The 25,716-nt window shown below is 34.4% G+C and overlaps 1 protein-coding gene across 2 annotated transcripts; it reads left to right on the plus strand.

The window, feature by feature from the left end:
• Positions 1 to 354: 354 nt before the first annotated feature.
• On the plus strand, positions 355 to 24,005 carry LOC138327020 (von Willebrand factor D and EGF domain-containing protein-like). Of its 2 annotated transcripts, XM_069272989.1 has the most exons (21): positions 355 to 1,941; positions 2,191 to 2,258; positions 3,504 to 3,662; positions 6,685 to 6,891; positions 7,734 to 7,898; positions 8,980 to 9,260; positions 9,707 to 9,793; positions 10,426 to 10,535; positions 11,872 to 12,154; positions 12,688 to 12,773; positions 13,188 to 13,251; positions 13,715 to 13,933; positions 15,325 to 15,542; positions 16,180 to 16,477; positions 16,871 to 17,023; positions 17,332 to 17,515; positions 17,882 to 18,069; positions 21,628 to 21,876; positions 22,200 to 22,269; positions 22,361 to 22,439; positions 22,867 to 24,005. In XM_069272989.1, the coding sequence occupies exons 3-21, from the start codon at positions 3,611 to 3,613 to the stop codon at positions 23,027 to 23,029; spliced, it is 3,156 nt and encodes a 1,051-aa protein (XP_069129090.1). In that variant the 5' UTR covers positions 355 to 1,941; positions 2,191 to 2,258; positions 3,504 to 3,610; the 3' UTR covers positions 23,030 to 24,005. The 2 variants fall into 2 exon arrangements, with proteins under 2 accessions (XP_069129090.1, XP_069129089.1); XM_069272988.1 differs by lacking the exons at positions 355 to 1,941; positions 2,191 to 2,258 and having other exon boundaries at positions 3,430 to 3,662.
• The last annotated feature ends 1,711 nt before the right edge of the window (positions 24,006 to 25,716 follow it).

The raw sequence follows: 25,716 nt of genomic DNA on the forward strand, positions 1-25,716 counted from the left end.
AAACTTCATTCATATTTTTGATAGAGTGATAACACTTATAAATCGATGTTTTTAAATGTTGTATATAAGATTCCTTAGCTACATTAATATATCAATTGTAGTTATTCCTTTCAAAATAGAATGTTACACTTTTGCTGAATGTCTGTAAATACCTGGTGTACACAATGAAGAGAATCGGATGGAGTGAAATAAATTTGACTAATCTAGGTTGTCTCCCTTTGTAGTAGACTTTATCGGTGATAATGATAGACATATACCGCAATGTTTTTAAACACTATTAATTCACCGATCCATCCATGATTCTGGATCAAATAAAATTGTAGAACAGTTTTGATCTAGTTTTTACAAAACCGCATTAAACTTATTGTTTTCTGACTTAGTAATTATTGAAATTTTAAATGATTACATACAATATTACATGAAGCTAGAAATTGTGTAACAAGGACATTTCAATAGAATAAGGAGTCTCTTAATTGATTTACTGCACTGTTTATTATATTTAAAAACATTATTCTAATTAGGGAAATAATAATATTAATCATTTTTGTTATACCCTAATAAAGTATCGACAAAAACGCCAATAAATTATCTGTTCCGTGGAACGGTCAAAAGACCTGTAAAAATCGACTGTTAAAATGTGCTGTTGAACCGAATGGACGTCACACCTACAACTACGAGACGTCAATACATTGTTTTGAGTCAATAAGTATAACAAAAACAGTTAATGACTGGGGTTGAGGGTAACAGATGATATGCTGAACCCTCACACAGTTTGTCTTCGGGTATAACAAAATCATATGTTGCCCTCAACCCCAGTCAACAACTGTATAATATTATTTTGACCTTTTTAAAGCGCCTCATCTGTTAACGACATAATGTTGTATTGTCATTAAGTATTGTCTCGTCGGTTTCTCACAATACTCCAAACTACTATATTTCTTGTATAAAATATTCCCAAATAAAAAAGACAATCAAAGGTTCTCACTGACTGTCGTGTATATTGTATAACACTTAAGGTTTTACACGATTTTTCGCCAAAGATTTTAATTCAAGTTCGTCTCTATCGCGAAATAACGCGAAAATCTTTCTAAACAGGCAGCATACGATAGTGGCATGTGAATATAACCAACATCAAGTATAGAACAAATCCATATTATAGTGTATTACTTGTTAAGTTACGGTAAGGCACTTTAAATCAGTGTTTACCTGGAAGACTAGTGTCTACCTCAATTCTTGGAAGCCCATAATTAAATGTATTACATATGACCTGTAAAACTCATAGGTAGAAAACAAACTCTAAAGCAAGTCTATATTGTTGTGAAATAGACCATGGTTACAACCAATCGAATTAGTCGGAATTTCATTGTGGCAATGCATGGGTTATATTTCATATTTATCAGTGGTACCGATCAAATCACAAATATACTTTGTATTGGTTGACCCAAATCTATTGAAGCTATAAGGAGAATGAATTGTGTATATTAAACTTAAATGTACATTAGTATCTTTTGTACTGACGCTATAATTCTACATTCATAAAATAGCGTCAATACTATAAGGCCCTTTTGAATTAATACCCAACTGATGGCCTAATGAAGTTTCGGACCGAATTGTCGACTGCTGTCGTCATCGACTAGGACGCTTATCCTTCCGGAACATATGTCCGTCTTCACTTTTAATAATATTATGATTATCCGTCCGATTCCGATTTCTTTACACAAGTTACAGTTCGAATAGATTTATGTGAGAAATGATTTCAGTTTTTACTGAAGTTGCTACATATTGTGTGATTTCATTCAGGTATCATAGAAAGAAAAAGTGCAATCACGCAGATGAATCTTTTCAAGCGACGAACGATGAAGATCGATTGTTTGTAATCCATTTATTCAATATTACCAACAACATATACTTGCTACGACGTTTCCTTTGCAGTCAATGACGGTAAGATAACCTTGTCTCAACGTGGTGCTATAGGAACAAGTTTGCTATAATTGGGCGTGTGTTTGGTAAAACTTTTACACCAAAATACATTATTTAATGAAAACAAAGTAATTCGTCTTATTAATTGTATTTCAACGATTAGCATGGACATCCCCGAAACTTAGGACCACGCTTATTCACGCTTAGAAAAATGGCAACTATAATCTATGTTTTAGTTTGAATACCTGCTGTTTTTATTTGTTCAAACAGGTGTCTTGAGTGGTAAAGGGCTCAAGGTTTGTTGCAAACTGGTTTCTCAGCCCTAGAGTGGACATAAGGTATGTTAAATCTAGTATTAAGTAATCTTGGACACTGCAGCAAAGACACGAAACGCTAACACCAAAGAAAAGCGTTTTTATTAACTATACATATTCCACCCCTCTAACTAGACATCCTTGACACTGCCAACAACATTTTCTCGAATCATTTTTATCCCTCCATGAACAGCAAAACCTTTTGAAAATGTCGTCTGACCACAAATGTCTTCTCTAACAATATAAGTGTGTGTGTATGTGTGTGTGTGTGTCTCTTTTAGCTTTAATTAACTGGAAGACTTCTTTATATACACAGCACGGATATAAATCAGTTAATATTTTCCAACACAGACAATAACGTTTAACGTCCTGCTTTGAGTTATATGTGCATACAGAAATACAGCAATACTAGTAAGCGGTCTATGGAATAAAAGCACAATACAATGACGTAGTTAAAGGTTGAAGGTCAATACTGGTCGACTACTTCAAGTAGATGGCACCTGTTTATGGTATTTCATCATTATGGATATTTGGTCTTTTTAGTTCATTGTAATACGGCATTTATGGTTTATCTAATTGGGCTTTTACGTTTAACAACAATATGGAGATCAAACTAGTTAATACAAAACTGTTTAATTATGTAATAATATCACAGATAGACAGAGGACATGACTAAACATTATATAATAAGACTTAATATTGAGAATATCACTCTCGTTTCCATCACATCCACTGCTTTGAAATTGTTATATTTACATGTATGTCGCAGTATAACGCGCATGATATCTTGTGCGAATGTCTTTTACTTAGCCTACAATACAATGTAGTAATAGGTTTTGTTAGACATATGAAAAGTAAATCAGTTTATTCTCCAATACAAATCTATTTCAACGTCACCATTTACAACAATCAGTACCATAATATAATCTTATCAGTCACAGTCATAACATCGATTTATAATTATTTTTGTCGTTTCAAAATAACTCCAACATTATCCTCCATGGAGTATTTCAATAACAGGTTTCTGAAATCAGGATTCAGTGGTTGCATTATTTGTTCTTACAGCATACGATAAATGAGTTTAGGCTTTACATTTAAAAAAAAATGTTATTCAAGACCTGACGTGTATCTTGTATTAAACATTTTAACTTCCTGTTTGTCCAATTATATGCATACCACTCTATGTATGTATATATTGCCGGACACCTGATATAGTCACCTGTCACAATGTCTTAGATATATCCTTACAACTCTTTTACCCTGCCATAGGTACCGTGTGAATCAGTAGAACTGGCTCGTTAGTACCAAGACCACGCTGATATCAATCCCAATGGGCTTTGGATATGTAATTCACTTACCAATCTAATGACTCCAGGATGATTCAGTACGGGTTATTTCTACTTGGAATCGTGTATGGGGCGACTGCAGGTGAGAAATGATTTATTTTATAAAACATATCTTGATATAAATTAAAGTTGTATCTATATCTTAATAGGCATACAACCAGATGTTAAAGTTGTATTTCTGGTAATTTTCACTGTAACGATATGTCGTTTTAACATTTGATATTTGAACATGGACATGTAACTTGATGATTTAGCTCCCCAAAAGCATATGTCGGCCTATAAGAGAGCCGAAATCTAGGGATAATATATTCCTGGTTTTGAATAAAACACCTCCAATCTCCGCCATATTCAGTACCTTCGAGTTTTGTCGGAATTCCGAATCGTATCACGTGACTGGCGTCAACACGTCCTGCACGTGGAGATCCAGGTAACTAGCGTAAGCCCACATGTGTTTGTTTACGTTTTCCTTCTGGCTAATATGAGCAAATCGTGCTGGTTTAAGTCCACAGAGCGATAATTTGAAACATCTCATTCACACATTGCCGTAATTCAATATTGTGTGTATCAAAAATCGTAATGTTTTAGCATTAATTTCTTTGTACATCCAGTCTGCTGAGGTCGACCACGTGTTTTGTTTACGAAAAATTGTTGACATTTCTCTTGGTTTCACAACTCTCGTATTACTTTGAGATTGTCGCGACGATGTTCGGAAGAGTTCGGAATGATTCGGTATCTTTCGAGCCTATTTTTTACGTGTACACGTTAAAAAGAATTTTTTACTTTTGTAATTAAAATACTCCCATTGCTGCAACTTTATAAAAAGTGGTAAAATTAGAAAGTTTAAACCTCGGACAGACGGAGAAAAATGTGTATAGCACCTATACAGTTTTTACTATGACAAAAAGAGCGAAAGTGATAGACCATACAACTTTAACAAGAGCAATTCAGTTTGATTCATTGAATATATAAACCATATATGTTAGGTGTAACACCTATGTAATCAGAATCCCATACTTTATCTCTATTTTTGTATTTTGAGAATGGTCACCTTTAATCCGAAATGGCCCTGTAAGTGCCTTAACTATTTTATAACAAAGTTTTAATATAGAAAACAATCATATACTTCTTGCGCTTTATATGATAACCCCCTTATTACAGTCATCCTTTTGAGTGCTATGATATATCATGATATTAACGACAGTTGATACTGTAAGACTTAGCTTTCATGTAGTAGTAGCTGCAGGTCAAGAGATAGTTATTTATCGTTCGGAATAAGTGTATTCTTTATTCGACGTAATTATAACAAGCAATGGAGAAGCGACAGGCATCGCACAATGGGATGCCCATATTGACATTGTCTGTAATCTGTGGAATTTGACAGGATCGGGTCGTTATTTTGAGTACTACATATAATCAGACATCCAAAGTGATTGTTTTTTTATTCCGAATAAAAAAACCGAATAGGAACTTTGATGTGATTACATCCACCGACCAGCGGTTACTACTTGGCAACTGTCCCACATTATATTCGAACAGGCGACCCAGAGGTGGGGAACTTGATACTTGTGTCGTAATATACATTTCAAAAATAGCAGTATATAGAAATACACACATACTGCATGTAACTTTGTAGGTACATTAACATTCACACACTGTCAGATCACCACATATATTCATTAAAATTGAAACAAAAATGGATACAGAAGCAAAAGCTATTAGATATACACGATTAAGTTAAATAGAGAAACATATGAACAGACAAATCCCCCTGTCTGATATAAAAATGAAGCTCCGATCAATTACGATAAAATACTATATTTATCACAGAAGAGCATGTAAGTCCTACCCCGATACACTCACAAAAGGGTTATATATTTCAAAATATTTTGTAAATAACTGAGAATTCGGATTTGATAGATAACAGCAAAACTGTACCTTTGATAGCCCTGTATTGTTAATGTAAAGAAAGATTAATTTCTATAAAACCTTCTCCTCACATGTTTTAATCACGTCGCCTAAAGATGCAGAACCTAGCAACCGCCAACATGAAGTTGACAAAACAACTGTATTTTTCTATAAGTAAAAAATATATATATCATATGGAATTGAAACCACAACATTTGCTTTCGCAAAAAATGATCTTTTATGAAGACAAGATAATTATGGATTTTTTTCCATTAAACTTTATAAGCGCCTTTAAGATTTCACGTGGATACTTAACATCTAAAGCACTCTACCACTGCGACCCATATCACAACATAGATTAAAAAAACATTTGTCTTGTAAAATGGTATTTGGAACTTAAAAAGTTTGGGTTTTTTTTACTAAACGGATAATTCGAATCTACAATTGTGATCATGATGACAATTTATATTTGATTAAATCTTCAATGATTTATTTATTTTAAAAAGTTAAACATATATACATGTAAAAATAAGCTTGAAAGATACATTTTCTTTTTTTCCTGGTAATTTCACACATCGATACTGCGTTTGGGTTATTCAGCATATACACATTTAATGGCTGTGTTGTACACAGTACACAGAATTACGTCTGGCTGGTGGTACGTTTTTGTCTGGTAGGAATCAATGTGTTGTACACAGTACACAGAATTACGTCTGGCTGGTGGTACGTTTTTGTCTGGTAGGAATCAATGTGTGGTGCAGCTAATTTAGGTTTATCGTGTACTGGACGAGTGGATTGTCAGGATTTAGGTAGATATGTAACCATGACCCTACTGTATTAAGGTTTGTGGCGTTAAACATGTTCTGAACTGTTACAACACGATCATAACAAGATAACAAGAAATGACAAAACTTCGATAATTGTATTGGAATATATTTGTCCTGATTAATTCTAGGTTTTACACCTAACACGTAAGGTATATAAGTCTGCTACATAGATTTGTTCCATGCATGCATGGTTACGTGGAGTGGAAATCGAAATACATGCTTGTGGTCATTTGGAGAGGGCGTTTACATACAATGCCTGCTGCCAGATCCAAGGTTAATTTTCTAGATTTAATATTTTTAAATATTTTGAAATGAATTAAAAAAATGAAATTCTGTATTTATTTAATAAGAGAAACAAATTGGTTTCTTTAGATGTCGACCCATGCCAGGAAGGTCGACACGTGATAATGGACGACCCGACCAGATTTACAACCTACGTCACTGACCCGTCATCCGCAGAATGTGGTGACATTGATATCGTAGTACAGTGGTACCGGATACCATTTGGATTTTTGGCCACCACACCACCGCCTCTAAATAGATGTGGTACCAGGTATCCGGTCTGGGTTACACCAGAGAGTAAGGATTTCACTCTTATCACTGTTAATGCTTTTATAATTTAACAGTTAATTATTCAATTCAATATTCTGTGTTTGCATATTACAGAGTTATTTGCCCTTGCAGGTAGGTATTTTTATTAGGTACACGTCATGTGTTTGCGAGCGTAACGTCATACCTTTCGGAGAAAACGACGTGAAATGCGCCCAGAAAATAATGACGAAACAATCGATATCATCGTTAGGAAGGGAGTTAACTCTGTAATATGCAAAGACGGAATAGATGGTTTCACGTTTGACAGCATGAACACTTACATGGTTTTAAGATACTTTATAAAGGTTTCTGTCAATATTAATAAATTATTTGAAAACTATGTGACGTTTAGACATTTGTATATTTATGGCAACGAGATATGGCAACATTCTTATTTTATGAGAATTTTATTACAGATATTTATTTATCAACAACATCTGACAAATCTGATAAATGGCATCACACCTTAAAAGCAATAAAAGCATCTGATGGACCCCAATGTGACATACCTTGAATTGTCATACCTTTGTGTGTCATACGTTTTTCTTGATTCCGTTGATATTGAAACACACGTTATTATTACTAAAACACATACTAAAGTAATCCCACTTTCATGCTGATATATTTTTGAAGCGTAAGATTTTGTGGTTACATGATAAAATTATCTTTTATTACTGTAAATACTTTATGAAACTCAAATCAAATTATTAATTTTGCTCGACAATGTGCGCAAAAACAAAAAAGACTTTTCCTAGACTCGTTTGATAAAATCTCATTGAAGATCCTAAATATTTTTTTTTCATTAGAGCGACATGTATGTTGTGTTACAGCTTTACCAGCTATAGGGGAGTCCTCACTAGGCAGGATATGCCTTAGGACGACGTCCGATAATTGCAGGGCTGATGGGTCAATCGAAGTGAAAAATTGTGGCTCGTTCTATGTTTACGAACTTGTGAGACTGAATTCCTACTGGTGTCCTCTAGGCTACTGTCTAGGTAAGTCACTGTGGTTCCTGGTAATGCTGGTTATAAGATCATAGTTGAGTTATTTCCTGTTATGCGTCTTTTATAGCAAGAAAATAAACACTAAACTTTTCGAGAAAAAACGAAAATTTATATATGTGGAGAATAAAGTGTTTCAATAAGAGTTAAAATAAGTTATACCCATGTATGGAGTAGTGGTGGATGGCAATGTTCAAGGTGTCAATATCTCTGACGTCTCTCTGGCCACATCGGTCATTTATGTAAATCTTATTATCATAATCTTTTACATTCTGCTTTTTATATACCACATCAATAAATGTTCATTATGTAACACTCTCTACGTTCTTTAAGCCAAATATCTGAGCCAGCGATAATGTTATTGCATTAGAACACGTTGGCAATGTATAAAGGATGAATCGTTATGCATTCACTTTTAATTAGTACAACATTACTACAAACCGAGGATTAGCGCTGGAAATATAACAGTCCTGAATTGGTATAGATTGATATTACTTCATAAAATAAAACTATTCTTTGTAGCTGCCTATGTCCACCCCATCATTCCTTAGTAAAATGCATGAACAAATAACAATTCATTAGATAATGTCCATTAACAAGAAGACATTTTTGTGCTGATATGTTAAATCCGAATTCACATCTTCATAGACATTTACTAAAATACATCTTCTTCAAAATAACTAGATATAAAATCGTTTAATTTAACTAATTATAGCAATTTAACCACAAATATTATGCATATTCTATCGTGAACTTGATTGTCCTGTAAGTAATCAATTAAGTTTCAAATCACTTAAAACGTGCATAACAATATTCTTTGTTATTTCAAACAATGAAGACTTCTTACGAAGCAAATAAATGTAAATGCATTCGTTCTATTGACCTTACTCGTATATTGAGAAATTGTCTGAGAAACTTTATTCCAAATTCCGATTACGAAAGTTCTACGCATACATACTAGGTAATAGGTAATAACAGCTCAACAATTATGACACCCCATGGGGGTGTTAAACATCGTAGAAATAAGAAAATGTGTGGTGCTATTTATAACACATAACCATTGTGTTGTTTACAGAAGCTGATTCTAGCATCTTGGTTCTGCCCTCGGTGACGCCATCTCTGACAGATGATACGACGGTTGTCGACGGAAATGAATATAGTAGCAAAACCATCCTGTTCACTTGTACCATGGAGGCTAATACCGGGGTAGACCGAACAGCGCTGTTTTACGATGTTATATGGTACATTAACGGTAGGGAGGTAAAACGACGCACTGCCCTTACTTACACCACCCTACAATCTGACGGAACACTGAGAGAAAACGAATGGACCACATCATACACACTTGCTATGCAGGTACCATACACTTTTGAACACGAAGCTGATCAATGGTCAATTATGTCTGCGATGTTATTTGGTGTGTATCCTTAATGTCAAATCCAAGACTTTAGAAATGATCTACGTCCTTGGTCATAACACAGTTATTTTAAGATAAATCACAAAAGATCACTCCTTACATAACTGTGTCTATACAGCATTGCACTATCGCGTTAATTTTTTTTGTCGTTTCTTTATTTCCATTTATATCAACAAAGAAATCGATGATTTCTTAAACATTTTTTTCCCAAATTAGATATGATTTTAACCCATGTGACCAAAGGACAGTCTCATAACTGTTAAGTTATACAAGAATGTGCCTATAAGTAAACAAATACCGACACCCCTACCCGATTCTCTCTGCTATTTATATTCGAGGTTCACCACCATACAATGTAACTAAATTAAATGTGTTGTGCTAACAGATAGCATGTGCCGTAGAGGCGATGTCAACAGCGTCCACGGGTACCGGTAACTTTGAAAAAAGTGCACCCTTCTTCGCAGGGATCGTAGTAAGTTAATCTTATCTGTTTGACTTAAACATTCTTCTTTCGTCATTTGTTGTATTTATTACTTAAATAATTTAATATTGTATTCAATAAAATAAGAAATAAAAATAAATGAGTCTCGAGTGAAAAAAAAAATTAGACTCTCGTGTTTTCCCATTTAATGAAGGCCGTACCATATTGATATTATTAATCATGTTTATGTAAAAGCCTTGGCTCTGTTACATTTACATAAAAACATTTGCATGTCATATTTTGATAATGAAGTTTATAATGATGGTAAAATTTGATAAATATTTTAAATACACTAGTTATTTGTATCCATTAAGGCGCGTTGGTATTTGGTTTTTAATAATATCGAGTAATCGGTCGGTCGATCATCTGACGGGAAAACTCCTTGCTGAAAAAATCAAAGGCAAATGTTAACGTATATTACAGAATGTGGTATTCGTTTCCACCATATCAGAATTATGATACGATATGAGTTTAATTTATTTGCATTTTTGGGGGTTTTAGCGAGCAAATGATGTGAACAATTCTAAACGAGTAGATGACATGACAATCTATCTATGTATTAATGATAGCTATACTTAGCGGATTTATTCTACCTTGGTTCTTTTATTTCCACATATTTTAAGACCGAGCTTTCTGCGGACACCCTTCAGGAAAATGGCGAGTTAGAACTGAGAGTCCGCATAACTGTTCCTATCGGATGTATGTACGATCCTCGGCACGAAAACAACATAAAGTATGTCAATAAAATACCATTGTCAACTCCAATTTGTAATACAGTCAAATCTGTCTATAATAGAAAAGTTTCCTTCATAAACCAGTGTCCTCTATTTCATTGCAAGGTCAGATTTGGTTTACATGTAATATATAAATTGCAACAAATGGAGTTGGTGTGATGAGTCTTTCCTCTATAGACAAGTTTTAGTTAAGGAATGATTTTTATTTTTTGTAGTTTACTAGTATGTAAAGTGCATTTTTACGGAAAAATGTTTTAAATGACGCGCGTTACCGCTTCAAGTTGAAATATCTATCTAACAAATGTAATTTTCACACCAGTAAACAACAAAATATAAAAAAAAACATCCTTATATTGACATTTCAACCTAATATTTCTTTTCAATTTAAAGTTCTGACAAAATAAAACTTAGTTTTCTCAACGTTATACGATTGATGTAATATACCGTCAATTGACGGAATTCTCCCGGAACAGCTTGCTCCGATTTGGCGGGAAGTTATGTTAAGTTCAGAAAGTACACAAAATATAGTTCCGCAATAACACTATCATTTTCATTTCATTAATGCATTATTCCTCAAATTTTTTATTATCTAAAATATAATTTAAGATACTCATCACATTCACATTGTTTAATTAAAGAAGTAAAACATACAGAAACAATATAGGTCAAAGTTCATGCGTATTAACACTACTTGCTGAAGTAAGTGTTCCGGCATATGTATTCTTGCGCAAAAACCGACTGCGTTTACACAAGTGTAAACGTTTTCCAAGTTGGTAAGGTTACATAGCAAAGACAAATGCAAATGTAAATATATAGAGGTTCTTTATAGCAGAGTTGACTGTGGTTTGACACAGAGAGCTGGTATATATTTCAATAAAATGGCGTTGCGATACAATTAAGTTAATATACGAATGATTACAAAACAATAAACAATGAAGTTTCATAATTTTTAAAGTTGTCACTTGGTTGCATTAGCAGCCGACAATTGATTGGATACCAATTAGCTCAATATTTTTACACTTGCGTTGATGTCATCTGGTTATTCATATCATTTGTAAATGAGGTGGACATATTTGTTTTAACAAATGTAATGCTTACAGTTGTTTGTTTCACGCCGACTCAATTTCGCGTTGTAGACTTCTTTGGTTCTGCTCAACAGGTATTTGAAACATTTTCGGGGTAAGATTTGCTTTAGCGCGAAATTTAATCGGTCACGAAAATATGTAGGTTTTTATAGTTATATAGCATTGTTTTAAATGACGAATGTCGGCGTTAAAAACGATTGTATGCTCACAGAAATATAAAAGTGAAATACTGATTGTGAATCTGTTTTAGGACATATGAACAGAACAATTGTTTTCTGTATGTACGAGTGGTTAGACCGGAACCAGATACAGACCTTTGCACGCTTGGTGGATTAAATAGCCATACTTTAATCCAGAAAGGATGTGGAATACATATATACCATACAGACTGGACCGCTACCCATGTGATCACCGTTCGCGGGTCTCCAGACAATATCGTCAATTCTGGATACCGCCTGGCAAAGTTACAGTTACGAACTGACCAAGTATTCATTCACGAAACCTGGACTAATGTACTGAGTGATAACATCGAGGTCAGTAAACTAAACAACAAGTTGTGTATGGCATATAGGTAGCACTTTTGTAATAAATATATTTTACAGAGAATATTCTTCTCATCACGATTGTAGAGAGGAAGTAGTCATTTTTAAGCTCCGACATGGTTATGCCTATCTAATTCAAGTCAATATGCTGTCTACATATGCCATGCATGTGATTTAAGGTTTATATTGGAATTTTTTTTTATCCTGTGTGGATTTTTGATTTATAAGAGACAATCACTGATGTGCCCGACATGCTAATTTGTTTCATGTAATGAGCCTCCATGTTATTTTCATGAACGTCGGTCTGTTTCACAGGTTTTGAAACTTATTTTTATTTGACGTTTTCGTCGATTTGTATTTCTCATGTTTGTTTCACTTTTTTTTACTACGGACACATGTCTTTATAACATTGAATATGTACACTGATGTCAGTATGTGTTATATACTAATTACATGTCTTTGAATGACAAACATCCTTAGGCTGTGGACTAAGTCATAATCTCACTTGTCTATTGACGTCACAGATACACGTGCATGATGATGACGTAGACCTTATGGGAAAACTGTGTTACTCTTCTAACGACCCACATATGTCAACCTTTGACGGAAGGTATGCACAAAACTATTCATTATAAATAATACCATTTAAATGTCAAATGATATTTTACTACCATCATGTGTACATTGTTAATGAGGATTTAAATTGTTACATTACATTAGTTTCTGTGTATCATGTTTAAAATATCTGAGTTCTGTTCATGTCAATGTTCAGCATGGTTTGTTCATATCAGGCTAAGAACGAGTTTATAAATATATATATTTATTACACATGCAATGCGAATAATTTTCGAAGTGAAACAAAAATTGAGTAAAAAAACTCATATCGTATCATAAAAGTAAGAGTTTTACCCTATACTCTTTAACCGGTAGTTGAGTACATTTCTTGTGAAGCAACATAGATTTTTTGTCCTTATTGACAACTTACTTGTTCCCTAAATGTCAAATTAATGTTTCTATTTTTTAGGAATTTTGAGTTACAAAAGTCCGGAGAATATGTCCTATATAAACACGATAGTCTTATGATCTCAGTAAGTAATGAATAAAAAGTTAATTATTTAAGATTTTATCTTAGTTTTAGCAGAGGAGCTTATACTTAAATCCATAATTCAAAATGGTGATAAGCATGATATTGGTATGCTAAATGCAAGTTCTTAATATACAATTATCGACCCATTTTACGGTGGATTCGGTGAGTTATCAACTCGAGTAAGTGATAAATCCCGAGGCCAGAGGTCGAGGGTTATGTCAGTTTCGAGAGTTGAAAACTCACCGTATCCACCTGAAAATAGTCAATAACTGTTTTCTTATATGACATTTACAGAATGTTATACCGGCAATTCAAAAAGACTTTACTACAATAAAATGGATGATATTTGCAAATATTCTTAGTCATATAATAAAATATGATATCGGTTTATTAAACCCTTAAGTAAACCAATATTTATATTTGAAACAGAAAGTGTAATATTAAAGTGTTTCTATTTTTTTCAGATTCATGCATTTTTCCAGCGTTGTGTCTTTGGATGGTCCCACGCCACATGTAACTGTGCTATTGCAATAAGATACAAAAACTCTGTGTTTAGAGTGAACTACTGTAAACACTCATCGAATGGATTCAATTCGGCGGTAGAGTTCAACAGCTGTGACACTGAAGATACCATGACAATAAAAAGTTTTCAATCACGCCATACATTTGGATCTGGCTTCCAGGTAACGTAACAAAACATCTTCTAAAATGTTAAAATGGGATTTAACATCTGAATGGTTACCAATGAATCTGGGTATGATGGGTTATTATTTGACGGGCTAATAAAAATATGTTATAGACTCGAATTACCTTAAAACAAATAAACTAAATAATAAAACCGGCCTACCTGTTGTAGCTCTTGACCTTCTTGGGCCCCGATTTCATTGGCGCGCACGACGCTAATGTGTAGCAGAGCCATCAAATTCTCCTCATCGTGGTCTCAGCCTGCCATCTCCAAAACACTCCTTTGCATTCTGTCCAGTCAATTCTTTGAAATGTTTTGTAGCTCCGAGCTCGGAAGGTGTTCTGTGGCCAATCCCGATCGAATCCGGGGAAAAGGTATTATTCTTCCAATCTCTACGTCCCTCATTTTCCGAATCAATGGGAGTAAATCCTTCCCGACCAAGCTGTGTCGTCGCTTTAAGACTATCGGCGGCTGGGCCATTTCTGCGCCTGAAATGACATAATAAACCAATATTAAATCATCCTTGTACCCCCAGGAAAATAAATCAATGAACTTCATTCACTAAATTCCTTTACAACCCTTATAATCTGATTCTAAAATAGCCCATTTACCAAAATTTCAAAATGGTCCCTTGCCATTAAACATCGCTTCTCCGGGCGGTCAAACAAAATTTACTAGACTGCCTCGTCTAAAATTACCAAAACACGTACCAAACGTGTAGAAAACAACCAGACCACACAGGCCAGTAAAATCACCAAGATGATGCAGTCTAAAGAATGAAAAATGTATGATTACCTAATAAAACACAGCTCCCTTCAGTCGAATGCTGGCGTTCAGTTCCCCCTCAAAATTCGAAAGACCATGCGCTTGCGCGGAATCACTATGACGTCACTAATTATATTATATAATCTCAATTGTTGTGTATTACATAATCTCAGTTGTTGTTTGGTATGATAGAATTTCAGTTAATGTTGTGCATACTAGAATCTCAGTTGGTGTAGTGTATGATAAAATCTCCGGTGTTGTTCTATCTAAGTTGTTGTTTGGTATGATGGAATCTCATGTGTTGTTGTGTATAATAGAATCTCAGTTGTTGTTGGGTATGGTGGACTCTCGGTTGTCTTTGGGGTATGAAGGACGCTGTCACATACATATATCTGAATGATAATATTCAATACTAAATAATATTTACAATAATTCTAACTAGGGTCATTGAACGTTCTCTGTTTCCGACAGGAGGCTTCAATAGGTTTGTTTACTATCTACTATTTTGTAGTGGAATAGTAATGATGTTTGTTTCTAAACAAAAAATTAAAAATATTCAATTCGAGCGTTTAAAAGAATTAAAAGTAAAATTATGGTGTTTTAGATTTTATATTTATTCAATAGATTGTTCTGCCGTCGGGGACCATGGTGAATTTTCGATACGGATCCTATTCGACGGGAGGAGCGATGTTTATCCATTACATACTCATCAAACCTTCCGTAATTGATTGGATGGCCTCTACCGGACTATGTGGTCATCTCAACGGAACCATAGATGACGACTTTATAATGAAGGATGGATCTCAAACCGATGATGCTGCTGAATTCAGCAACAGTTGGAAGTAAGTATGCCAATCCTCCGGTCTACTATATCACTGTAAAATATGACAAAATGGAACTATAAACTGAACTTTATAGTGATACCAACACACGATACATATTTTGTTGGAGATCCCACAGTACAAGCACTATCATATTCACATACTCCGTTAAAATACAGATGATTTACAATACTAAATGAAGTTGTATGCGGTATTAAAGTTTTTGATGTTGCTTACCAACCTGGGAAATAAATCCACGGCAAAATCGATGTAATCTTACTTTCAAGCGTATGTAATTTGATCAAGCTGTCTGAAAAACTAAACAAATTATCAGCATTAATGTTACCATCAGTTAATGTCATCGAGTTACGAAAAGAATTTCGTTATCAAATTTTATTAAAATTTGTTTTGTGAATTCACACAGTGTGCAGACAGGTTTCCATACATTGAAAAAATAGTGACATCATTTCTTATATATACTAGTGAAAGAAGTGTAACCAAACACTCCATCTTATTTGTGATCTGAATGACTACCATATAATTACAGATTTCTGATTAATTTAATGATAGTTTTCGCCTGATTAAAATGAGGCTTAAACTATTTTGATCCCTAGGGTAAGTGTTACACTGTACGTCTGTCTTACCTTCTCTGTTACAGGATACCATCAGGTAGCTCCGAGTCTCTGTTTAAAAACAGACTCGAACAACAGCCGATACCATCAACAGGTACCCAACATACCTATTGCACCTGTAATGACGTAGGCGAAGCTACCTGTTCCAACTCTCCAGCGAAACCTTGCTCCTCAGCATCCTCCTCTACCAATAATCGGTATGTAGGCTTTCTAGACACATGTCACAGAGTTACAAAGCGTGATACCGATCATACCGATCAAGAGACGACGGTATACATTCCTTCGTGGCCAAATCTGGAGGAGGGTGACGATCCTGAAACTGAGGTATTCTTTTCAGTAGGTTATGTAAATAATTGCTTAATGCGATAACGAAATGACACCATGTTCAATGTGTTTCTCACACTCTTGTTTTAATTGTAGCTATCAAATAGTTTATTATTTATTAGTTTCGTCCTATTAACAGCCAGGGTAATGTAAGCACGTGCAAAATTTGTAAGTGGAGATAAGCCAAAGACCTCAGAGAAAAAACTACGACCTGCGGTCGGCACGTGACAACTGCCCCACATGGAATTTGAACTCGCGACCCAGGTGGAAGGCTTGTGGCAATGTGTCGAGACATCTTAACCACTCGGTCACCACGATCCTACAGTTATCAAATAGAAAAGCCTTTAAAAATTTATTTTTAATGAAATTGTTAACTTTTGATAATGTTTTCAGACTCGTGATTGGTCTGGGGATTGGACCGAAGCTTCAGCTGCTGAAGCGTGTCGGAACTTTTTCCGTACCAGTCCCCTAGTCCAAACATGTGAGCGTGTGGTCCCGGGATTTCATAGCGAGGTCTACGTGCCCGATTGTACAAAGGATATAAAGGTAAAATCGATATCAGGTAAAACACTGGAATTAGTTAGTTAGTTAGCCGTCCATTCAATATTTGTGTTTATAGTTACCATAACAACTGACGATAAAAAGGTGTTTATAATCAAAATTGTATTTATCTTATGATATGCCTGGTGGAGAAAAGCTTATGATATGTCTGTCATATTCATATAGAAACGTTAACTTAAGAGTTCTTAAATAAAAAACAACTTATCTGCTTATAAAATATTCCATAGGATTGTACTGAGTTATAAATAATCAACAACGAGATATTATGAAATGAATGAATATTTTGCCTTCAGCTGACCGGATCCACTATGTTTATGGAGTCCACACTGAACTTGCTGCAGACGGCTTGTATATCTGAAGCAGAACGTTTAGAGAATCTGACGAACGAGAGAACGGATAGAGGCGTGACCATACTGGAGGATCTTCTGTCGATCAGCTGTCTGAACAACTGCTCCAATGTTGGAACATGTGTCAATGGTAAGTATATCATCGACGTAAACTTCATATGATATATAGTAAATGAAATGTAAAGGGGTAGATACTAAGATAATTTTGTCGGATCTCATTTGAATTATTTAATCATATACGTATTATAAATATTATTCTATGTGGTAATGAGTTGCGAGAAAGCAGCGAAGGCAGACGTTTATCACTCATACTCGACTCCATACAGGTCATGTTATGCCATACATGTACTAGCTCATATGCAAACACATTCCATATACAAAGTTACTTGAATCAGACGGATTATGTGATAGATGGGAAATACCTCATGTTCTAAAACCTAACAGTAAAACTACGATAATAACATCAAAATAAGGAGTCTATAATGCTTACCATAAGGAACCTGTGAATGTGAGGCTGGCTATGACGGAATTGACTGCTCAGAATCTGGAGATATACCACCATACCTACCCCAGAACAGAAACATTGGCATGTGTGACTTGTCCATAAACGTCTGCTCCAAGCTCGTCGTATCCGGGGAAAACTTCGCGGCTGCAGAGCTGATGTGCAAGGCCCAGCGTTTTAAGGTAAGATGACTTCTTATGTAGAATTGTTCATTAAAACCATTATATGTCTGCGGTAAATCCGTCCAATAAATAGAATATTCTTAGAAATACGTATTTTTAACACATGTGATATATATCCATATCCTTTTTTCAAGAAAAAAAATGTTTCTCTTCTCTTCATAATTGTTAACAGTAATCTAATAATAACTTCAAATGAGTCATCCTGTTCAGTATAATGTAGTTACTGGAGTTACGGCTATTTGAATGTACTTCAAGCGTCTTCATGGTCCGGTGGCTTAATGTAATTCTGTGGGTTTTTCGTGATAAAGGCTGACCCCTAAATCAAAAACATGATGGTGTCAGTTTTTTGACTTCCTGGATGGGTCAAGGTCAAGGGTCAAGTGGTTTATTAGCTGAAAAACGACTAAAAACTGGCAGGAATGAGTCTCAGATTACATTTTGACTTCCAGAGGACCTAACTAAATTTTTCTTCTTCAATATATGTCACATATCTATTTTATTCACTAAAGATTGTTTAGTGCGTTTATAATGGGTCTATTTTGGAAAAAATCAGATGGAGTAAAGGTCAAAAGTCATACTAGCTACTGCTATATGCACTTATACACAATGGTGGCTTATATAATTCCGTTGAGTTTTCATGATGAAGCTTGACACTATGTCCCAGAATGTTCAATAAGTCACACTGTTTCAAAACAAAATATGGTGTCATTTTTTACCATGCGGTGGAGTCAAGGTCAGGTGTCAAATGTCTTGTTATTTGGCTTTCAGATGAAAAAACTTTTGTTCATCATTCTTACGTCGCATTGGTGATTTTTCACTGGGAAAGTTTTTTTGTTGTTCACACTATGTTCGATTTAGCAACATTTAATTATGTCGGAGTCGAGGTCAAAGGTCAAAAGTATTTAAATAAAAAAAAATGATAAAACAATCAGAAAAATGTTTTGTCATATACCTTTAATTAAGATAATTACATGTCATATATTTAAGAGCTCATGTTAGTAACCATTGAGATTTAGATGAAAATTCAAAACACTAAATCTGGTTAAACCATTAATATAACTCCATGAAACACATTTTAGTTAAAATTAGCAAATTTGTTATGATATTTTGGTTTCCATGGCAACGACAATATTTTCCTAGCAACCTATTCATGAATCGTTGCAAAATAACTTAGAATAAGGTATACCAGTAATAAACGGGAAAATGTGCAAACAGAAGTTTTCTTGCTAATGTTTTGACATTTTAAGCATATTTTTTCCTATGTTTCATATTTATTACGCCAAAAAATTGACAATTAAGTGCCAAAATAAAAAAATACATATGGATGATAGTCCTATTACAGGCGATTTATTTAGAAAATTATCAAACTCAACCCCTAGCAACTGATCTTATACCCTAGCAACCGAAAACAAATCTTCATTCAGCCTTTTTTTCAAAAGTAAATTTCTTGGAAACGCAACCGTAATTGGTAATGAACATCATATCAATGTTATTACACATATATATATGCTAAAACCTCAGGCACCCATTTTTTTAATTATCAATCGAAATATGCTGCTTTTTCATAGCTTTTTAAAAAGGATTTTAACATATTTTTTTGCGATATATTTTACTCCAAAATATTGAAAATTTGGTGCCAAATTTACAAAAATATATTCCATATGGACGACAGCCTCAATACAGGTGATTTGTTTAAAATATTATCAAAATTAAACCTCCCTTGCAGCTGATTTTATACCTTATGAAACCCTGTATAAGAAGAGTTTTAAATTTTTGACAGATTGGACAATAGGACGCAAATGACAGTCATTTACAATATTCCAGTTCTATAAAATCATCCAAAATTATCCTTATAAAAATGTTTCAAGATCTCATTTCCCTCAACATATATTGAAACATTCTCTTGCTAATTTATTAATGCCGAAGCATCAAAGAAGAAAATGTATTTTACTTTTGAACTTGTTACTAGTTTTGCACACTCCATTCACTCCATTCACAGATATTCTTGAATAGTATTTCCAGTAAAAACGATGGCAACATGGCAACTAGATGTTCCTCCATGTTTATATATCCATGGCAATCGCTATTGAAGTTTGCGATATGTCAAATTAAAGACATATTTTAGTTACAGTAAAAAAGTTTAAATATATTTGATCCAACAGTTAATGAGTTATTGGGCATTTTGCAAAACTTGTGTATAGTGACCAGGTTACAATGGCAACCAGATTTCAACAAATGAAAACCTGATTGCTGATCTGCAAATGCCTTCCAACATTATGTGAAGATAAATTGATATTGGTCCTGTATTTCAGGAGTTGTCCGGAGTTATGTCGGGTTTTTTTTTCTTTCTACAAAAGACTTGTGTTTATATTAATCTGGTTACCATGACAACGAAAATCTGCGTACACATCTACACATGTTCCCAAACTTTGCTTCCAAGTTTCAATGAAGTTTATTAAATTAAGAAGGTGTTATTTGAAAACATTTTTCTTGCAATAAACAGACAGACAGGCAGGCAGACAAGTCAATTTAATATGCAATAATCCCTCCCCTTTCAACTCTTCGTTGCACGGGGTGGGGTTGGGGGTATAGCAATGTTCTGATTTTACTATATTTCCAAAAAGGCATACTTGATAATTCTGAAGTTTGTTCAATGTGTTTGAACGAACATAACAACATTTATAAAACCAGTTTGGAAAAAACACCGATTTATTACTATTTTTTTAACTATCTATGTGTATAGCTAAGATAATAACTGTTATTGAACTTGGCCTTAATACTCCCTAAAATGACCAACATTGATTTTTTAGCGATATTTTGACAAAATATATATCTAAAAGTATTATAAAGTATTCCGCACAAATAGCGTGCGTCAAGCTAAAGTAACAGGCATTAAAAGGAAATCTACCTTTAAACTTGAATTTCTGGCAACCAAAGGAGGTATTATTGCATATTTTACCATATGACCTTTGACCTCTAACTTTGACCCAAGCGCATGGTCATGAAAACGGACAATTTCTAACGCAAACGTTTCGATTCATTCGTCGCATTATTCCTTTGTCAAATGCAGTTACAAAAAAATAATGTCATTCATATCTTGAGCTCCAAATACATGAGGATGACATTATCATATCTGTATTTGCTACAGAACACACACAATGATGTTTGATATAGGAACATATTATGACTTATTATTTATCTACATAAATAACAGATAATATATACTTCTTACAATCACATTGACATTCAGTGTTAAAGTAGAATGTGTTTGGTTTGGTTTGGTTTGAATAGTTGAACGACCTATTAACATCCAGAGTCATTTAAGGACATGCCAGGTTTGGATTGTGGAGGACCATCGGAGTACTCGGTGAAAAACCACAAACCAGCGGTCATTAACTGGTAACTGCCTAACATATGATTCGAACTTGCGACCCAGGACTTGTGGTAATATGTCGGGATATCTAGACTTTAATCAAATTTTAAAATCCAAATACAGTTTTGAAAATAATATTACATCTACTATACTTTTTTCTCAAAACAATCTTAAATCATATCCAGCTGGATGGCGACGTGGTTGAGATGGAGGGAGGACCAGTCACATTCTCCGGCACATACGTTAATTCTTACCTTGCTGTATGCAGTATCCTAGCTTCCCGCAAACGGCGCTCCACCTCCACTGACAAGCCGACCGGCTATAAGATCAGCATGTCTAACGATAGAACAACCTTCAGCGACGAAATCACTTTCATCATCTACAACTTCAACTGCTTTGAGTGTAATATAACTGCTCTTAGATGTACCGAAAAGGTAGATTTTAAGTGTTTTTCGACTTTAAGGATTTTTCCTGACACAGTGATAGGGAACTAAAGTAGTTTTTTAGATAGTAATTAATAATATTGTTCACATTTATATATTGCAATTATTTCAATGTGATTATTGTTGTGTTTTCATTGGGGTTTTTTCTGTCCATATTACGTTTTACCGAAAAACATTTTTAATTTGATTTTCTCTTCATCGTGTTCTTTTTATCCTCCTCCTACTCCCACTTCCTCCTCCTATTTTCTCACACTATCTCCTTTTCGTTTCTTCTTCTTACCACCATTTGCAAAACAAATCCTATACTATTGTAGCAGTCGGAGAGCTGTAACCAGCAGACCGTCGATGATGTGTCTACAGTCCCCGATGACAGCAATTCACCAGGTTAGTAATATTTTATATTATCCTGGCATATTGTGCGATTAATTGGTTTAGCATATGAAAACACTTTTTTTGATTGTCCTTTACTTTTCAGCAATAGGTATAGCTGTCGGTGTCAGCATGGCCGCCTTGGTCGTAGTCCTGGTAACAATCTGCTATAGACTCTTTCTGAAGTAAGTATATTATTTTGAGGGTATGTAATATCCATTCATAAGAGTCAGAATGGTCACACTTAATCTACAGATATTGATAGTGACCCAGAACCCGTAATAATAACTATATAACAGTGTTTATATTGGCTTGCTTTAATTGACAAGCTTCCTTAAATGTGATTGTTATTGATCGAGATTTATCAAATATGAAAGACTTGTGAATTGAGCTGTTGCCCTTGAATCAGACTTCGCACATTCAATATTTCAAAATGTCTCACATTGTTTTCTTATTTTTTAATACGGCTATAACCATCCATTATTTTCGACAATTATTGCTTGGTAATATTGAAAAAAGACTTTATATATAAATCAACCAAATGTTATAATTATATTTACTCAGCTGGTGTGAGCAGCTACATAATACATTTTAAATTTATATTCCATACAGAAAATCAGTTGTCGCAGCTAAACTTAATTTTGAAGCTGAACTCGACGACGGCATAAGTTTGTACAACGAAGAACCGCTCATCATCAGTGTCGGCCCAATGAGTTATGCCCTTCCACAAAAGCCACTGCCCGCCTGGGAAGATACTGACATATCCCATATGTAAATTTCATGGATATCTGGCTGATAATTCAGTCCACTTGTTGTAATCCCTGTTTGGGGTGATTTTCTTTGTCTTATTTTATAAAACGTACATTGTTATGACATTATTAAATGGATTATAATTACTTACATAATATGTAATAATAATAATAAAAATACTGTTAGAGGTATCTTTATGATTCCAACTGTTCCGAAATCAGAATGATTTTTTTAGTGTTCCAGCAAAATTAATGTATTTTATTTTTCTTACTTTTTGAGAAAATCAACTTTTTATGTCGATGAAAAAAATCCACTTGGAAGGTCTTTATCACTACGGTGTTGATTCCGGTTGAAAACAAGCGTTCTGAAGCCCTTCGAATTTGCGAATTCAAACTCAACAAAAGTAGCGGAATAATATCAATAAACTAGATATTTTCAACACTAAATATCGAGATTAATCAGGCATAGAACTCGATACCAGGTAATAAGAATTTCCTGTAACAGTTGCGATATGAAAATATTGCGATGTGAGTAAATAAATGATTAATTTCTTTATTCTGATTACCATTTCTAAATTTGACGATTTGATCCCGAACATTCCAATGACGTCACTTTTTAGTCCTCTATGAGCCCGGGTGATTCGACCTTGCAAGCTGACGTTTTGAAGGATTGAATAAGCACTCATTTGCGGTATTATGGTGACAGTTTGCACTCATATACAGCTTAACATAGTTTAAAAAAAATGGCGTTACTTTATCTTGGAACATTTCATTATTTAAACGTCACTTTGACAAAAAGAAACAGTAGGCATACGTAGGCTACAATGTAAATCTTACAGCGTTTGTGGATACAAGGCTTCGTTTAGTAGATGAATTTCATGAAATATTGCACAAAAAAACATCATTAACATGCTTCTGACAAATATAATTAATGAGTTGAATCACAGGGCCTCGTTACTATTGATGATATATATAAGATAGGTCACGTCTATTTACATACATTACACAAGGGAAGAAGCTCCGCCATTGGGCTGGCTAGGGGCGCCAATTTCAAACGAATATTAACAACACTTACTTTTGATATTTCTTCGTCGAAACTGTTGTTATCGTTTCATTATATGTTCTAGTTTTTGTATCCACAGTAGTTTCGTGTTCGTTCTACGATCTTAACCGCATTTTAAAGCAATTTTGACGAGAGGTTACAAATATCCCGCCCTGTCCAGCTTCCATTGGACCGGAAGTTGCGCAATATCGTTCGGACGTTTCTAGACTGTACCATTCTGAAGTAATATGAATGCCGATGCACATGGAAAGACTAGTTCCGCAGCGAATATATATTTGGCGCAATATCTTGAAAAGCAATGTATGATATTGTATCTTGGTAAGTTTTCGATGTTTTAAGCGTTGAATTAATTGATACAAATTGTCAGAATTCTTTATGACATGAAAGGGACCTTATAGTCTCGTGTACGTTTAGTACCAATGATATTGCGCAACTTCCGGTCCAATGGAAGCTGGACAGGGCGGGATATTTGTAACCTCTCGTCAAAATTGCTTTAAAATGCGGTTAAGATCGTAGAACGAACACGAAACTACTGTGGATACAAAAACTAGAACATATAATGAAACGATAACAACAGTTTCGACGAAGAAATATCAAAAGTAAGTGTTGTTAATATTCGTTTGAAATTGGCGCCCCTAGCCAGTCCAATGGCGGAGCTTCTTCCCTTGTGTAATGTATGTAAATAGACGTGACCTATCTTATATATATCATCAATAGTAACGAGGCCCTGTGGTTGAATTGAATATGTTTGACATTGTGTGTAAAAAATCTATTTTGGTCTTTCGCCGTCGAAAACCGATGAACCGCGGTACCACTGGGTTGCGAGCAGCTATCGTCATTTTTTCGTGTTTATTTTTTCTTATTCATTAAAAAAGCGATCTTTGACTATCTCTGAGTCCAAAAGGTTTCGGCTATAGCATTCATTTCTTTATATTTGAGTTGAATGCATCAAATCGGATCTGTTCTCGACATCGACTGTGCATTGTATAACATTAGGCCTACTATACCTGTACCTGCAGTTATCGTGATTTTTTTCATGCAACTTAGTAGAATTTTACGATGCATACGCAGTAGAAAGATACAATCTAAAAAAAGATTGTATTGTACAATTTCTCAATGCATAATATGACTTTGATATTCCATGGTATAAAATGAAAACTGTCGTTTTCTCCGTATCAACGTAACACGAGCGTGTGCTTCGTCTCGGCGAAAATCTAGCTCATTCCTCTCAACGAGTCGGGGTGTCTTCAACGACGTTCGAGCATATCATGAACAAAAAAAAATCAATAAAATAACATAGAAATGTATCTTCCAATATCATAACAAACATACCAGGTATAGCTAGAAAAGAACAACAAAAAACTTGTGTGATTTGTTATCAATATGTTATTATCCTTTTTTCACTTGTGATTTCTTCATGTTATTATCTTTACTTTTCTTCAGCTGAAACAACAGCTACATGCACATTACATTTACGTTTTTTTTATTTTTCCTATAAGGAAATACTCTATCATACAACAATGTTATCTGCTTCTTATAAAAAATCACTGTATATAAAAAAGCAGAAATCTGGTTTAGTGTTAACGTGCAGATCTTCTGATCTTTCGATTCTCCACCAGCGGCAATTTTTTTCAATTTTTTTTTTAATAT

Source organism: Argopecten irradians, chromosome 7 (genome assembly GCF_041381155.1).
Source record: "Argopecten irradians isolate NY chromosome 7, Ai_NY, whole genome shotgun sequence".
Lineage (NCBI taxonomy): Eukaryota > Metazoa > Mollusca > Bivalvia > Pectinida > Pectinidae > Argopecten > Argopecten irradians.